Source organism: Aethina tumida, chromosome 2 (assembly GCF_024364675.1).
Source record: "Aethina tumida isolate Nest 87 chromosome 2, icAetTumi1.1, whole genome shotgun sequence".
In the NCBI taxonomy this organism is placed as follows: Eukaryota; Metazoa; Arthropoda; class Insecta; order Coleoptera; family Nitidulidae; genus Aethina; species Aethina tumida.
In genome coordinates this window covers 35,486,705-35,505,927 of record NC_065436.1, presented here as the reverse complement: position 1 = coordinate 35,505,927, position 19,223 = coordinate 35,486,705, and the positions used below count along the sequence as shown (strand labels likewise).

The 19,223-nt window shown below is 33.5% G+C and overlaps 1 protein-coding gene across 1 annotated transcript; it reads right to left on the bottom strand.

The window, feature by feature from the left end:
* Window positions 1-28: 28 nt before the first annotated feature.
* Window positions 29-15,581, bottom strand: LOC109606108 (meteorin-like protein). Its single transcript, XM_020022685.2, has 5 exons — window positions 15,281-15,581; window positions 1,949-2,212; window positions 1,723-1,862; window positions 1,581-1,637; window positions 29-1,234 (listed from the first exon to the last, which is right to left on the bottom strand). Exons 1-5 carry the CDS (start codon window positions 15,406-15,408, stop codon window positions 894-896), a joined length of 930 nt encoding a protein of 309 aa, XP_019878244.1. The 5' UTR covers window positions 15,409-15,581; the 3' UTR covers window positions 29-893.
* Between the last annotated feature and the right edge of the window lie 3,642 nt (window positions 15,582-19,223).

Here is a 19,223-nt window from a genome sequence, read left to right as displayed (position 1 = left end):
TTATTTGGGAAAAAATAAAAAAAGCATGTTCTGTAAAAATTATATATTCTCTAAACAATCTTATAACTATTTTACATATCACAGGTAGAACTTTTAGAAAATAATTATGGCATTAAACTGTAATAAAAAGTTTCTAAAAATCTAAAGTACTGTAAAATACAATTTTATATACACTTTTTATAATTTAAATTTTAGGAACAACAATAATTCTTTTTAAAAATCTTCAATTTTTCAACAACACATTCTTATGTGAGATCGCGATTCTTATTTACAATAATTCTTATGTACAACATTTAAAATATAAGATATATGAGCAGAAAATGTATAGAATAAATATAGCATCAATTAATCTATGTTTTGGCACCTGGAATTCAAGAAGTGTTTCTATAAATGAGCGGTATCACTTTTCGAGTCACTAACAGCCAATCACACAGATTTATGATTTATGTAAAATGCAAAAAGGCCGGTGTTCAGCAATTAATTACTCTAGAAGCGACAAACTATCTATAGATTAACTAAAAGTATCTGCATTTAAATTATCTGCTTAACAGGTAAACATACTGGTTAGTAAATTGAGAAACTATTCAGAAATTAACGTAGAGATTATAAGTACAGTTAAAGTTCTATACAAGGAAATGGATCAGCGGTAATGAATAAATCAGTAATTAATAGTCAGCCACATTACAATAATAGTTTTTGCCCATCACATATGCAAAAACAGTATCCCGATCACCGTAACGACCATCATTAATAATTTATTCATGAAAAGCTTATTTGCACTATACAACATAACGTAAATTGCGTCTGACAATCGTTAGTATTTAACACATTTTACAAAAATTTATGTACAAATCATCACAGCGACATTTAAGACTTATTTGGCTAGGCCAGTGCTAACTCCTCAAAACACAATGAGCGGTACCATCTTCGGATAGCTGATTGACCAGCTGCGCCCAATCCTCCAGTCTGGGCGCGCACTGTAACGTCAAATCGCCCAATTTGCTTCGCGCCATGAAGACGAACTCGCCTTCGCCGTGGGTCACGCCGCAGTGTTGACTCACGTGAAGAACCACCTCTTTGATTTTCTCGCCTTCATCGTACACGGAATTGGTTTCGAGATCTGGGGAGTATATGTCATTTACGGTGTGCCGGATCATTTTCGTCACCTTTATGGACAGTTGGGATAGCTCCTCCTCGTCCTTGTTTTCCACTGAATAAATAGTGCCTCGGGTCACTGAAAAATAATAAAAAAGTGTTATTTTCAACAGGATACTTAAGTTGAGACAAGAAATTGCGAATGATATCGCGATTTTAGAAAGTATATCAGACAATTTCCGAATGCTACGATTTCAGTTGATTACGTAACTAAAACGTTTCCTCAAACAATAGACAGCGCTAACAAGACTTGTGAAAGTAAAAGAATACAACACGTGCTGTACAACTAACATTAGCAGGGTACAATATACATGACAAACTAGTTTTTGAAATGTCACTGGACTATATACGGCATAAATTTAAAATTTTTCTGGCTGTTTGAATAATTACATTTGCATTTTAACCCAATAAAAAACAACACTCACCTAAATCACTGGTACAAAAAGCGTGAGCCAACTCGGACGAAGTGCAAGGTCTGCATTCTGTAATAAGAAAAAACGTTGTTGGGTAAATCCGCCACGATTTCAGTTGCATGAAATGCTCGCATTAATAATAACTTTCTATTACCTTCGGTTGGATCGTAGCCATTGACACCTTTAGGCAAAGGTTGCAGGTCGTATTCAATTTCAGACGTTCTTTTATTCACGCTCTGCCCTTGAGTCGCTTCTACGTATATGGCGACCTGTCCGTTTTTACTGCTGAAGCATCTGCAATTAAATTTGAACGTATTATTAACGTGTACCAGAAAACGCGATACATGTATATGACAGGCTAACACTTTTTTCACACTCACCTTATGGCTTTGGAGCTTCCATCGTTGTACGAGTACAGGGGCAGCAACGATCTGGGACCTTCGAGAAACAGTCGTACGTTGGGGTCCTTGTGCTCGTCGCCGCTTCGCACCTTGATGCAGGCCCTAAATTCGCGTCCTTGTCCGGGGTAGCGAAGCAGGACTCGGAGGGCGCCTTCCGGGTACATCCACGTCACTCTGCCCGCCGAGCAGCGCAAGTAAACGGGCGTCACGCCCCGGCTCGTCGGCGAGGACGACGTGAGGCCGCTGCAAACAACAATTACGAGGTGTAAAACGGTTTTTAATAAAAATTGATGTTACGGCCATTATCCTTGTACGGGTTAAGGAATGGAGTGGACACAATTTAAATAATTTTCGAGATCGCATCGATTGCATACATGAATTGCATTAAGCCCGAATATGGAGGTGGAGAAAATGAGTGAATACTCTAGTTTAGGTATAAGATAAACTTGGCGGGTTATAATTAGCCGACATTTAAATAATTTTCTGGCCATAAAAAAATAACCGATTCGAGTTAATGCTAAATACGGAGGCGGAGAAAACACTTGACACAATAATTGGGACATGTAATAAAAAATTTTCGATTAAACGACACGATAAATTGCATTATAACTGGCCTAATTGCTAACAATAAATGTAGCTAGTGATTGTGAATAACGTGCGTTCAATAAAGTGGAATACTAAAGTATAAATCTCTTGATATGTTTTCTAAAAATATTCGAGTAAAAGTAGTTCAGTTTCTCCGCTTATAAAACGACACACCTACGTGGGTAACATTCTATCCGGTTACTGTTAACATAATAATTAATTCACTTCTTTAATTATTCCTTATATGCACTTATTAAACTCGCACGATTATTTTTTTAAGCGTTACGACACTTTGGATAATTAACGACGAATCAATTGCGGGAGTCGTATTACTAATTACTGTTCCTGTATTTGGCATGAGCCAATGACAACTTTAATAATGCGGTTATGACTTCATTACTTAACACACTCACTGGATTTGGATTCAAACACAATTTAGATAAAAAGTATACGCACGGTCAAAACGGCATTAATTCGAGGAATCCTGACACAGCTAAATAGTGAATAATAATATCGTAATGTGGCAATTAAGCAATCAAGTAATTTGAGCTTTAATTGACCCGTCTCAGCGTATGCCATCTCAGCTTTCTGCATGTGCCCAGATATGAATAAATATAAACAGTTACGTCAGCACGTTAAATTCAACGATAAATTAGCAGTTAAGCATTGGTGTCATACTTGATTTCCACAAATTATTCAGACTGATGATGATTTATGGCGTCTCTATATGTTTTTTTATAAATAGATTAATTGAGACAAAATCGGCATTGAGTTATGATGATATAAATAAATCTGAGTGCACCCCGATGTTTGGGGCCCCCATAATTCTATTTTCATTGTAATAAATTAACCGAGCCCCGACACAACCCTCAATAAATCCAGTTCCTTATTCCCGTCAATCAGGTAGTTTCCAGTAATGCGCACTAATGAATTTCGAAAGTGGGGTGCGAGAGCCACATGTGGAAACAAGTGTGTTTACAAGTCGGTTCTAAATATAGCCGGGGCAAGGTGGTTGTGTGTAGTCTACATGTGGTTTTCGGAAAGTCAAATCGCCCGAAAAGAAAAACACATCGATAGCATTTCAGCGGCGCAACATTTACGGCCGTCGCAATTACAATAACAAAGTTTTAACTATACGTTACGTGCGGCTACGAAATTGTTCGGTTCGGTCACGTTTGCTCAAGGGGAAACGCGCCTTTGCACAACGCAAAAACCGTTTTGTCGGATTTATTTCTCAGACCTTTTGCGTCGGATTTCTTTTTCGTGATTAACTGACTTTTGTGTACACACTTGATAATTGCGGCGGTGCCGCTTAAATCATGTATCGACTCGGCTAATTTCGTACACGACATAATAATTTCGGGTGATTAATCCAACAAATAACCCATTTTGTCTATTCACAGTGTACTTTGCTAATTATATACTAGAAGACGGTCGTTAAATTGTTTTTTTTACTGTTAGAAAAATTGGTGTTAATAATGGGGTTCGTGGACAATTTATCGAATTATCTGTGACGGTCGAAATGACTTAAGTTATGTTTGCCAGCAGCAGCAAATTAAAGCTCGATAACAATTAAAGACGAGTCAGATTGGCATGCAAATTGCCAATGCTACAACTCGTTTTACATTTTAATTTGTAATATATTCACCGGTTTGAATATTATAACAATAAAATAATAATATATTTAACATTTTAAACGATCGAATTCCACTTTGTCGAAATACATTAGGCGCCAAACCGAGTTTAAAGTTATCCTATGTCATAATTTGCATATTGAAATAACAAATTGAAAAACCTGTTATTTTAATTTAACACACATGGATTCGCACACCAAGTAATCCGAGAAGATCCTATTATGTTCCATTAATGCATCTAAAAGTCTCCTTTGTCTCGGTGATTATTGTTTGGTTGATGTTTTTCTGTAATCCTTTCAGATCTACTATTGTACATTATCAATGGACAAGAAAACCGTACTTATCTCTCGAAATGTAGACTGATAAGTCATCGTGAGAGTGTTGTCGTTTCGAACTAATCCATTATTGTATTTGCTTCATATAAACTTCCTTTTGGTTTGTTGACTTCCTTCAAAAACAATGGAGATAACGATTTTACGGCGAAATTTATTATCGAGATTGGTTTTAGATTATCTGATTTAAAATTGCTTGCTTGTGAAAGCAATTTTTCCCATTTATCTTTAGGTTTTTACATTGTGGCTGAACACTGTTTTTAATTCTTTGGAATACAAAGCTTTGAAAGTCCCATAACCTTAATAAATCCAGTCCAAGTACACCTATTTAAACTTAAACAATGGTTGTTCACAAAAAAAAAAAAAAATTAAGCACAACTCCTGATACAGTTATTTACTTACTGGAGATAGAAACCGTTTAAGATAATCTACACGCACCATCAAAAACAAAGAGTGTTCGTGTAATGTATAATGCGTTAAAGTGGGTGTTAATTCTTATACACACCTAATTAGATATTCAAACAGGCGCCTTATTCATATTTCTAATTTATTTAAACATTATGCACGATGCGTTACAAACTGTCTATTTCCGCTACAATCGACAAATGTGCTAATGGAATGTTATTGTCTGTGGTAATATTCAGGAGAAATTCTAATAAGGCATTGTCATCTCGGATTGTCCGAAGGAAGCCAAGAAACAGGAAATCGTGATTCGAGATTGATTTTTTAAATTCACGGATACTTTCTGTTGACAGAAAACGCAACGTAAACAGTTCTACGGTCAATTAAACAGTAAATTGTAAAATGCAATAAAACAATTACGAAATAGCGTTGATGTAGGTCATTTGTTGTAAAATAATAAATTCAACGAGCGTTGTCTATTTCATTTGCACATTGGCTGGGCACTTTCATTTCCTTAATTAGCGACCACACATCTTGGCCACGCAATGAACAATGTTATCGAGAGAAAAATTCGCGTTATTAATTACAGGAGCCGTTATATTATGGTAAATTATCGGGCTCGTAAATCAATATCGCATCAACGTTAAGATTAATCACTTGATTATTAATTAACTTGTCGCGTTTTAAAGATTTGCGAAATTCTCGACGAATTTACCGCCCAGATCGACTGGAAATCGAGCCAATATTCAATTTCTCATTAATTATAGGCATGATTTTATTTTATCTGACATAATTATTAGACATGCTTATATTTTTTTTAGTTTTCTAACGAATTATGAATGTTTTTATTTTTAGAAAATATAATCAAACTCAATATACCATAACTAAAAAAATCAACTTATTGATACTTTGTTTTTAGTAAAAGTTGCTCTAAGAAAAGGTTCAAGGTTTCAAGTTTTTAAGATGACCGCTAGAGGACTTAATACCATTATCTTTTTAAGTTATCTATTCTAAGTTTTATTTAAGACTCGTTATTATTCATCTTAATAACATTTATCATATTTTTTATTATTTTTGCGATATTTCTTAAGATAAACTAATAGTAACGAGGTAAACATCAAAAAACATAAAACTCCCTAAAAATCAATTTTCACTACAAAATGTTATCAAAATTGCTTAATTTAGTGAAATATTTTAATAATTAGTGAAATTTGTTTATAATTTTTTAATTGTTAATCGAAAATTTCTCACAATATCTTTTTCTTTTTAATTATACCTCATCCAACCAGACGGGAAGCAACGAAAATTTCCCAGTTACGACTCAACCTCGATAAAGATGAAACGCCTTTGCTGTTCCTTTTATTGCCCGTGACTTTTTGACACCGTCGACCGTTGTCGTCGACAATACCGTGGATTTTTTAAACACGAACAGTTACACGGCGTAAAAGCCGAATGTGATTTCGACCAAATTTGGAAACTGGACTTCACACCTATACGGTCCTATTAAGTCCTCCTACTTGCGACCGAATGTTGTGGCATTTCGCTTAGATACCAGTTTTTGCTATGCCTGACTCGCGGCAAGAGCGACGCAACAATTGATCATAACGGTTCTAGTTTGATCGCGATATTTATTGCGGCACGGCGGCGCAGCCATAGCACGTGAGTGTTTAGAACGTAGGTTGGCGCAGCCCACACTGCACTATTCCGTTTTATAAGGTCTAAACTGGCCGCAATCATGCCGTATTTATTTAAAACAAGTCTACACGGTACAAGTTTTTGTGGCGTGCACGCCGGTTATTGTGCTGCAAGATGTAAATCTTGTTTATCCTTGGATGATATAAGATTATGGATGCTGGACGCCGAACACACTTCTGATTATTATAGCCGCTGCAAGGTTTTATTAGATGGAAAAAATGACGATGAGTGTAGGAAATTTACAACAAAACGATTGTTTATTACGTTACCTTTTTTACGTTGGGCGTTGAAAGAGATTGTTACTGAACGTAATTTAATGGATAGATTTGTTAAATTGTCACGGTGCAAGAAAAACTTGAAAGGAATGAAGGTTGGTCTCAATTAAACAGTTAAAATTTCATATAAATAACAGTTAGCGAGTTTAATGACACAAAATCCTGCCCGAGATTGCAGTGAAGGTTACTGGTTCAATTGCTCCCATAAAAACTGCCCATCTGCCTTTTGTTTTTTAACATCGGCTCGAGTACTTCAACAACATTGTACACAGATAACCATTTTATTGAGGGTTCGGGAGATCAATTACAATGGTACCGATTTATTGCTGGTGCTTTATCAAGAAAGTACCACTAAAAGCTTAAAAAATGGTAATAAAAAATTGAAGCACAAAAATTGCTGAGTAGACGCATTAAGACGCTATCAACGGAAAGCTTTTAGTGACTTGGTGGTTGTCCTTCAAACAATACGGCTCGCTGTACCTGACCATCTACATCTACTTCATATTTGACGTATTTAAGTGTTCCATTGTGACTCGGGGTTGTATCGAAAAGATACGCCTTTATATTGGTTAATGTAAATGAGTTAATGACGCTTAAAAGGTTGATTGCTTGCGTAAGCTTTTTGGTCACACGTCCACCATCATGTGTTTTAAGAGCTTAAGATAATTCGACAATGAATAATTAGGATGAAGAGTTGATAAGAACATGAAGGTGACTAAAAGTTTCTAGTGTGAACCTCGGATTGATTACTTATGTTAATCTCTAAAGTATTTAGTCAGTGGGCTTGAAGAAAATTTATTCATAAACCAAAATCATCTGATAATTAAAGCAGTTGTTACACATAATTTTCAATCAACACAATGCCAGAGTGTTTTCGATTTTTGTGCCACGCCCACGTCAAATTGTAACCGTCGAGAGGCTGCCAGGGCGAATTTGAATAAAATGTAGTTTATTTAACTCTACAAAATCATAAGCCATTGTTATGTATATAGCATCAACCTCCCGTGCATTCGACACGCAGAAAGCTGTGTCATAATGGGTTGGACTGTCTTAAACCCATCATTAATATCTTCTAGATAGACCATTGTTATTTCCGACCTTTATGATTGTTGAAATTATGTTTTCTTCCACAATGGGCTGGTACAAATCGAAGGACGATTTTTAAGAGTCACCTCGGGTTTATTAACATATTTAGCTGTAAATAGTTTTGTGGTTTTCGAAGGTTCCCAACTCAGAACATCGTTTCTAGTTATGTAGACCTCATAGGTCGAACAGAGGAGTTTTCTTCCGACGTATTTGCAGTTCAACCAACCGTTCGTTCGCCGAGATTTTTTTGTAGTCCGGACAATAATCAATTAAGGCAATAACTCTCGACGCAAATGCCCCGATCCGAATGCACGTTGTCCCGTGCCCACGTCCGATCGTAAAGGCGTAGGAGTAGCGTCTTGCGGCCCGCGTGACAAGTAGTCGCCGGACCGCGCGCCCGCTTATAAGGCCAACGCCTATTGTCGAGCCAGTTTCACGTGGGGAAAGGTGGGGCTCTACCCCCCGCGGCCCACGTGCATTGTCCGAGAGATATGCGACCACCGCACCAACCCCACACACCATTTTTCTTTTTGTTTGTAAAACGGCAGATTCAAGTGCAACGTCCTTTCATCCGTCTATTACAAGTTCAAGAGCGATTCAATTTTTTTCATTATTAAATTATTTTTGTCACTGGGCCCATCCATTTTTTACCTTTAGATCTTTGTCGGGCTTAATAGGTTTAACATATCTTATATCTGAGGTTCTAAATAGGATAATTGATTTGAAGGCCTGGTGGTCCTTTAATGACAAGGTTTAATCTACTCCATTCTTACCCACTAATATTCAAAGGATACATACCTAAAACAAACATAAAATATTACTATGACAAGCAAAACAATTAATTATTCTCTAGTAACAAAAAAAGCTGTTGTTAACAATAATTTATGAACTCTTACACAACAAAACCAATAAATTAACAAATCCTAAAGAGACAAAATAATCATTTAATGTATTCAAGAAAAAACCTACATAGAATCAAGCCGATTATGTAGATTTTATGGGACATAAATATTCTCGTGGATCAAAACAATGTATTTCTGAATACGTCCAGGCAAAAAATACAAAATGTCATGTGGCTTCAAAAAGTCATGGTCTTCAGTTGAAAGTTCAACGTTCATCAACTAATTTTTAACAAATTTAAACGCTTTTTAAAGTCAGGGTCTTCGTAGCAACGAGTTGAAAGTTCAACATCCACCGCTTTACCACGAATTCTCTTGTACAATCTTTTTAAAGTGTACAACTTGTAGTCGCCGTGGAGTTGTCCATTGTGACTGTAAGCGTTGGACGCTGATACAGTAGATAAATATAACGTATTTTTTTACGCCAGAACGCGAACAATGGACCTATTTTTAGTAGTTTACATAAAAGTCCATGGAGGTAAATCCTAAGAAGAGCGTAGATGTTGTTGAAAAAACGCTGAGTAACTAATTACGGTTCCCCATCTAAATGTCTTGAATAAATTTCCTCTAGTCACCGTTCGCTGTATGATACACCTGATTAATGCAACTAAAAAGGAACCTTTTGAAAGCAGCGCGTTTCGTTTTCAATAGGCTTTTCACCTGGGGGCCTCCTCACAAAAATCGAACACCATTATAAATTGTTTTAAGACTGATACACCGTCAGGTAGGCAACAAGTGGGGTTTTGAGCGTCGAAGGAGGCAAATTGCAAATTGAATACGAAGATGCGAGTGGCGCGAAACAATTGCACACAAGTGTTGGTGGATTTTTCGTTTTTTATTTTCAGTAGTCGAGAATTTTTTTACTCAAACACTGTCTGGACAAATTCCGTAACACACTTCGTGGGAATTTAACATAACCCGTTACTCTCACGATTGAGGCGAACATATGTGTGCCAAATATTCGAGCGACATAATTATAACAAAATTCGCGGTAAAACCGTTAATACACTTCAGCCCCTGTTGGTTTCGTTGTCAGCGAACCTGAGAACGTTTGAGGCTCGGTTAACGGACACAAGTGCAAGTAAAAAAGCAACAACAGATATTGTACAATACTGGGCAGTAAACTGAAGATTTTATCACACGGTCACATTAGGTCGGGGACATTTCATTATTCAGAACAATAAAAAGGCCGTAAGAAAAATGAATTATTTCGAAATTTTGACAACTCACACCTTCGTAACCTGAAAAAGTCGTAATGTAAAACCTGCTACGAAAAACGACGTGTGGGCGTCCAATAAAAACCAAAATGTTTTCTATATTTCGACACTCGAAACTAGTTATGTTAATGTTATGATTATCGTCTTAGGAACGCATTAACTGCAATTTTGGGGGAGACGCTTCAAGAAAGAAATGATGATCCATCCATCTAAGAAGAAGGCATAAATCATCGCCACATGTTAAAATAATGTCGGATTACAAATAAGGCTTAAAAACTTCTGGCGACTGCCTGTGACATTTTAATGCACCTGGCTTTTGTTTGGTTTATCTACGTGTTTCAAATTGTAAATTATTAATATGATGAACCGTCCTAGACAGTATTTTAATGCTGAATTAGCTGCGACACCGAGAAGTTTACAGTTTTTTCTATGCGGAAAGAGAAAAAGTCATCCATTGTGCATTCGTAAAGGGCAACAACGTCAAAATCTCGACAATACGGCCGGGTTTTTATCATTAAACAATGCTCTATATTATGCTATTAGTTTAATGGCATTTCTTATTCGAGAGCCGGGAGACTGGTTCTTGTAATTTACATGTCATTGGCTATACAGCCCACGGCTCGTGCTGGGCCAAACACGCCAGCCATCATCGTGGCTCGCCGTCCGGGACTTCGATCCGATCAGTGGCCACTCGTGGACGAGTTATTTTACATTTATCTTAGATCAAATCTATCGGAAATCACACGAAGAACGGCTCTAAAAATGGATTTAAGAGAAACTTGACGTTTCCTACTTAGTAAAAGTAATTTTGATTGAGACATCCGACCAAAAGCACGTTCACATTTTTCCTTGGTCTCAAGCAAATAATAATTTTTCCCCGATTAAAACTTAAGTTTGTTTTACCTGCTTCGCAGTTTAAACAATAAATAATATCTTATCTGGAATTGACTTATTTCGTACTTTTACCGACGAAAGGTTAGGCCCGAGTCGTTTCACTTTAGATACGCTTATCTGTCAAGAGGTGCAGGTAATATTTGTTTCCTGACGTTCCCTCTTATCTCAAAGCCAACAATTTGTTATGAATTCTATAGTTTACATAATTTGATAAGGGAGAAATATCACCGGACTTTGGCGGCGCACTTGAATTTAAAATTCGCCGAGGCATGCACCGAATTACGTTTTTTCCCCTGCACCAATTACAGGAGTAAAACCGACCGTTTAAGATCCGATTACTGATTGGTTTTTTGTTTGTTCGTAACGGTATCGTGTACTAAAAGCGTTAATCTATATTAAATGGAACGGCCTCGTTATTATTTTTTTGTTGATACAATAATAATTCAACGTAAATAAACTTGTTAAAAATCTCCACAAAAACTCGCCCATCAGATTAAAGTTATATCGAATCTGGATAAACTGTATAAAATATCTGTGAAATCTTTAATTCGCCTTAAGTTGTACAGAACTATATATTTGAGAAATACTCTCTTAATTTTATACAAAATTGTTTAAGAAGTCACAGTACTCTCAATTTTATATTATATGGTTTAGGAAGTTTTAAAAGTGTCTTATTTGAATACAGACTTGTTTAAGAAGTTCCTTTTATAGAGACCTCTATAGGAAGTTAATTTAATGTATAACTATTTATTAAGTTTAGAAGTTCATCATTAAGTACAGTATTGCTTAAGAAGTATATAATTATCAGAATTGAATACACAATTTTGTTTTGTTTGTCCATAACATAATTGTGTACCAAAAGCATTAATCTACATTAAACACAACGATCTCGTTTTGGTTTTTATCGAAGAAATAATAACTCAATACAACGAAAACTCGTCGGGAATCTGGACAAAAACTGGCCAATAAAATTTGTAACGAACTTTATATCGGTTTGATGAATTAAATTCACTTGCAGTGGCGACTCGTCGCGTCGTTCATCTTATTAATAATTATTCCCGCCAGATGATACATTTAAGAACCACTTTAAGTCGACTGTATGTGTAGAGAAAATCACAACACGTAAATATTTACGGTACGATCGCATACAAGTCATGTGAAACATAATATACCCACGTTTTTGTGCAAGTCCGTTACAGTTTCTCATTAAAAATGTTGTATATTTGTCTTTCGGGCTTTCGTAAATACACACTGGAAACATTTCTGACGCATACAATACTGTGAAATCGCGTTTTATTATATTTTTACGGTATGTGAGTGATTTGATGAAAACCGACGTCTAATAGATAATTGAAAAAAATTCGTTTATTTCACCAAGGAAATGGGCGCCAAACTAGATGATGAAGTTTTTAAAACAATCTCACAACGTATTTTTCTTTTTGTTACCCACAACTATCGTAACTTTGAACAATAACAGTTTAAGAAGTTTCACAACTTCTTGGGAAGCTAACTGTCTTAAATGTATATAGAATTATTGTAGAAGTTATATATAGTATAAAAAATTGATTAAGAAGTTTCACAACTCTCTTGCTTGTATAGAAAAATGTGTGAAAACTTTTAAACTGAACAAATTATACAGATAGATCTGTTTGAGAAGGTTTACAACTGTCTTAATTGTACATAGATTTGTTGAGAGAATTTAAATTGTACAAAAAATTACTTAAGAAGTTTCACGCATATCTTATTTATATAGAAAAAAATTTAACTGTACAACTTATTTAAGTTTACTTAATTGCAAACAGAGTTGCTTAGGACGTTTCATCACTGTCTTACAAGTATTCAGAACAACTAATCAAAATTGGATCAAAAATTACTTAACAAGTTTCTCAACTACCTTAGTTGCATATAGAATTGAGTAGTAATAATATATTTTTACGTAAGTGATTTGATGAATACCGACATATATAGATTAATTGAAAAAAATTTGTTTATTTGACGAAGGAAACGGGCGCCAAATTAGATAATGACGCTTTAAAACAATCCCACTTGATGTGTTTTTCTTTTTGTTGTCCACTTTCGTTTTTAATGCAGTAAAAAGTGCATTTCCTTTTTGAACGTTTAATTCAGTTTATTGTTTTGAATGTCGTGCGTTTAACGTGCCGGATGTGGATTAATTGAAACGTGGTGTCAAGATTTCACACAACTCGACCACACTTTTTATTCGCATTATTAATTAACAACTCGAACACAATAAAAGAATAATAATTCATTAAAACTAGGAAAATCTTATGTTCTTTTTATCTGTTGCAACTACATTAATAAAGTTATTTCCTGGTAAAATTTCTTTCTTTTTATGTATATCGCATGTTAATTAATATTATTGTCTTAAGTACTAGTTGACTGATTATGGTACTTACAAGACCGATTTGAATAAATCAATCAATCAATCCGCATGCAATTAAAATGCATGAATACATATCTATATACATAACACATTAATAACAGCATGAGCTATACTTTTTTTACCTGTCAAAAAGCCACAAAACCACAAGTAATACCTTTAGAAAGGATTAATGTGACCAGTAAAAATATTATGACAAAATTGTATTTATTGAGAAGGTAATTTAGTCGTACTACTTTTTGTACAGTTTTAGCAATTTAGTAAAATGATTAAAATAAACATAAACTTGGAAATAATTAAAAACAACTAATGGAAAGCACTAAAATCACAATAATAGATGTAATAAAAATTTTGCTTTCATTTATATTTTGAATTAGTTTTGTTGTTAAATAAATTTATTGTTCAAGAACATGTCTTCCTGAATAATTCAGCGGTTTTATTATCGTTTTTATGTCTATTCGTTGAAAGCGCTAATACAAATTGAAATCTGATTGTGTATGAAAGTGCGCTAATCATCAAGTTCAATTGCGCATTATTTCCAACTTTCTAAGCAACACAAAGACCTATTGCTTTTATAAATCAAAAACATGTGTTACCTAATATAATGTCTATAGAAAACAATTTTGAAATTGTTTAAGAACTTTTGACTGTCCCATGTTACTGCTTATAAAGTTTTGCAACTCTCTTAAATTTCTACAGAATTGCTTAGGAAGTTTTTGTTCAGCAAATTGAAACTGTTTAAAAATGCTTCAGATGTTTTACAAGTGTCTTAAATGTATGCGAATTTTCTTTGGAAGTTTCATCACTGTCTTAAGTGAAATACTGAGGAAGTTGACAAGTGATTCAATTAAATATAAAAAATTAACCAAGAAACAGTTTCTTTGTATAGGAAAATGTTTTAATCTATAAATTATTTACAGAAAGCTCTAATACAAATTGACATCTGATTAAGTAAGAAAGTGAGCCAATTATCAAGTCCCAACTTTCTAAGCACCTCAAAGAATTATTGGTGTTATAAATCTAAAACATGTGTTACTATAATGTCTACAAAACACTTTTATTTGAAATTGTTTAATAACTTTTGAACTGTCAAAATTACTGCTTATAAAATTTTACAATTGTCTTAAATTTGTATAGAATTGCTTAGGAAGTTGTACTTAGTTTTAATTGAATACAAAACTACTCAGGAAATTGAAACTGTTTAAAAAAAATGTTTCACATGTTTTACAAGTGTCTTAATTGTATGCAAATTTGCTTAGGAAGTTTCATCACTGTCTTAATTGTATACAGAACTACTGAGGAAGTTGGCATGTGATTCAATTAAATATAGAAATTAAAAAAAAAACAGTTTCATTGCTATCTTCTTTGTGTAAGAAAATGTTTACGAAGTTTTAAACTATAAATTACGTACGGAAAGCTCTAATACAAATTGACATCTGATTGAGTAAGAAAGTGCGCCAATTATCAAGTTGAATTGCGCATTATTCCCAACTTTCTAAGCACCACAAAGAATTATTGCTGTGATAAATCTAAAACATGTGTTACTATAATGCCTACAAGAAACACTAAACCATTTTCTTCCATTACTTCCTCATGTGTTCTTTATATCTGTCACTGAGACATTCGGAACAATTTATATCTTGAGTTTGAACAATTACACCAGTAAGCATCAATCAGTTCAACTTGAATTGGATGAAATAACGTGCATAGATTAATTTATGTTAATTGCACGAACCAAGGAACAGATGTTGCTGTTTGTCCTTTTGAACTTAGCATTTTTAGCAAACCGTAGCAAGATTTAAAAGCCACCGAGCCCCAAAAAGCAAAACACGAATCGCAGAATTGAACTGATTGACGGTGGCAATCAAAAATAATGAAACAAATATTGTACCTTCCGGTCCAGTCGCACTCGTCTCCCATAATTGCGGACGAAGTCGCGCTTATCATCAGACACGTAAATAGAAGAAGGATAATCATCAAGCGGTTCCGACACAAGTTCTTCGGCACGTCCGGCCACATATTGTCGTTGGCAAATCACACGCGCACAACAATCCCCTGATAATCCTATCGCATTTCGAACAACTCGAACAACAAGTGTTCCTTCCTCAATGGTGCACGACGCGCGTTACTCGTGAGCTTTTCCTCAGCGCATCACAAAAGCGTCTCACTCGCACCGCGGTCGGTCGTAAACTGTTGAGCGGTGCGCGTCGCGCGTAACAAGTGGTCCAAATTTCCGAAGCACGACACGAACGCGCGCACAACGAACGGTTCGAAAGGCAGGAACGAGATGCGATCTCTGAAACGGGGGGTGACAGGGTTAGGCGCAGACAACGCATTATCGACCGATTATTGGACGACTACCCGTAAATCAATCGGATGTTGTGCTCTAGTCGGATGACTAGAAGGATTTTGTGTTAATTGACCGGCGATTAGATTGGTCGGGGGTTGATGGACTTGTTGTTTCCTGAGTTTCACTTTTTTTGAGTAAACGAAAGTTGATTGCTGTATGAGTTGCAAAAATTAATGGACTTGTCAAATTAAAGAAGAAATTAATTTGTTCAAAATTCCAATCTATATTTTTTATGAATTCACTTTTGTTTCATACATTTATGCAATTTTATAAACTGGTATAGTTCATCATTGTCATAATTGCGCACACTACTAGTAAATAAGTTTGAGAAAACGTTAATTTTAATTTATTTAAAAATCTATCATTTTCATAACTACTTTTACAACATAATTGTCTGTTTGTATTGAAAAAAGTTTTAAACTATACAAAATATCTACAGAATTTTGTCTAAATTTTTTTATTGTGTACAGAACTATTAAGAAAGTTTTACAATTGTTATAATGGCATACAGAATAGCTTAAGTTAATTAATCACCCTTTTAATTATATACAAAAATATTGAATTATTATTATTGGTAAGTTTGTATAGAAAAAAGTTTTAACTATGAGTGAATTTTTTCATTGTGCACAGAACTATTAAGAAAGTTTTACAACTGTTATAATTGCATACAAAATAGTTTAGGTTATTTAATCAACCTCTTAAATATATACAGAAATTATTGAAGATGTTTAAAACTGTTTAAATTGTTTAAAAATACTTAAAAAGTTTCACAATAGTGTTTACATAAAAAATATTGAAGAAATTATAAACTGTAAAAAATAAATAAAAATAGAACTGAAATTTCTCTACTGGGTTACTTGTATACCGAATTATTAAGGATGCTTAAACTATTTAAATTGTATTAAACATTGCTTAAGAAGTTTTATGATTGCTTTAATTGTATACAGAACTATTGAGAAAGTTTGAAAGTATTTCAATTGTATTACATAGTGCTTAACAAGTTTCCCCTGTATATTAATGTATACAGAATTGTTTAGGAAGTTTCATTACAAAAAAGTGCTTAAGAAATTTAATAACTAGATTAATTGTATATAGAATTGCTTAGGAAGTTTAATCACTATCTTAAGTGGATACAGAACTATTGAAGAAGGTCGAAATTATTTTAATTATAAAAAATTACTTAAGAAGTTTTACAATAGTGTTTTTTGTATAAAGAATGTTAAAGAAGTTTTAAGGTATAAAAAATACCTATAGACCTTCTTGTGAAGTTTCCTACTGAGTTAGTTGTATGCCTAATTATTGAGGAAGTTTAAACTGTTTAAATTATATTAATAATTGCTTTAGAAGTTTTTCAACTGTTTTAATTCCATAAAGAATTACTCAAGAAATTTCATTATTGTCTTAATTGTATACAGAACAAATGAAAAAGTTTGAAACAATTTAAATTGTTTAAAATAGTGCTTAACAAGTTTCACCTATATCTTAATGCCTACAGAATTTTTTAGGAAATTTCATCACTGTATACAAAAGTATTGAGGAAGTTAGAAACTGTTTAAATTCTAAAAAAGTGCTGAAGAAGTATATAACTAAATTAATTGTATGTACAGCTATTGAAACTTTTTAAATTGTATAAAAATTATTTAAGAAGTTTCACAATAGTGTTGTTTGTATAAACAATATACATACCTGTGTTGTGAAATTTCACTACTGTGTTAATTGTATATCGAACTATTGAGGAAGTTTAAGCTGTATAAATTATACTAAAAATTGCTTTAGAAGTTTTAAAACTGTTTTAATTTTATACAGAATTGCTTAAGAAGTTTCATCATTGTCTTAATTGTACACAGAACTATTGAGAAAGTTTGAAATTATATTGTTAAATTGTATAAAATATTGCTTAACAAGTTTCACCTATATCTTAATATGTACAGAATTGCTTAGGAAGATTCATCACTGTTTACAAAACTATCGAATAAGTTAGAAACTGTTTAAATTCTAAAAGAAATGCCGAAGAAGTATAACAACTAAATTAATTGTATATATAACTGATTAGGAAGTTTAATCAATGCCTTATGTGTATACATGTATAACTATTGAGGAAGTTTGAAACTATTTAAATAGTATAAAATTACTTAAGAAGTTTTACAATAGTGTTATTTGTATAAAAAATATTGAAGAAGTTTAAATTGTAAAAAATATCTCTATAGAACTTCTTGTGAAATTTTACTATTGTTTTAATTGTATGTCGAACTATTAAAGTAGTTTAAACTATTAAAATTATATTAAAAAATTACTTTAGAAATTTTACAATTATTTTAATTACATTGAATTCCTTAAAAAGTTTCATCGCTATCTTAATTTTTAAACTATTGGAGGCTTTTAAAATGTTTTAGCTCTTAGAAATAACATATTGATAATAACATTATTTTGTATTCAATAAGTTTAAAACTGTACAAACCATATAAAAAGCTGCTTGTCAAGTTTTAACCATTGTTTTAATTGTATTTAACAAAATGTCATTACTGTTACAAACATCTATTGAGAAGGTTTAGAAGGATAAAAAAAATTTTTGGTTTAGTTCCATAACTATCTTAAGTACAGATAACACAATACTGTATTATATAACTTAAAATTGTATTGTTAATTACTTTGAATGTTTAAACTGTTTAAAAATTGAAGTTTCACAGATTAATTGAAACGTTTAGAATTATTTAAATTATACAGAAAAGTACTTATTAAAAATTTAAAAGCATATATCCTACTTTTATAAAGTCATTTTTAAGACATTTTAAAATATCTATAAATAAAATGATATGTAATTTTTTATTGGCGCCCAACAACTAGAAATACGTGTCACATAAAAATTTACTTCCAGTATAACATAAACTAAATTATCGCTCTATATAATCAAGTTATGCTGAATGTCCTACTAGAATCATTTATAGAAACCATAACATAAAGATAAACCTCCTAACAAGACAAACCATGAAAAATCCTATCCCTTATTTAATTGGCGTCCGTACCATCTTCGTTCTGTGCACACGTGGAGCGACTCATAAATGTAAATCAGCACCATTTGTCACACGGAGCCAGAAAAATATCTTTCTAGAGCATATCCACTTATTTCAAATTAAATCCTATAAAACATGTTGTCATTTATTCCGTAAGAATGTAGGTAGAGTCCCACACATGTAAGTATGGCTCGGAGCAACGTCAGCCGGTTTGAAATTACGCTCGACGAAGACGCCGAAGCGAAAACCAGCCCGGTTCGTTATTTTAAGTGTAACATTCTGCCACAAGAACAATACTGATTAAATCTACAGTTATAACAATAACACATTATATTGTTTAATGTGTTGCGAATCTCTTGTGTTGCCGAGTTCTTTTTGCCAAACGGCTGACGCCGAGGCTGAGGGATCGGCCTGATTGAGAACAAATCATTGTTATTTCGTGGTTTTATTTGTAAACAAGCTCGCTTTGTTGT

Bases quoted from the DNA above. Each gene is read 5' to 3' on its own strand.
- LOC109606108 (XM_020022685.2), bottom strand. From the start codon at position 15,408: ATGTGGCCGGACGTGCCGAAGAACTTGTGTCGGAACCGCTTGATGATT. The intron at 2,213-15,280 runs GTACAATATTTG...TGTTGTTTGCAG, and splicing joins GAGTGCGACTGGACCGGAAG to CGGCCTCACGTCGTCCTCGC. The intron at 1,863-1,948 runs GTGAGTGTGAAA...ATTTAATTGCAG, and splicing joins GGAAGCTCCAAAGCCATAAG to ATGCTTCAGCAGTAAAAACG.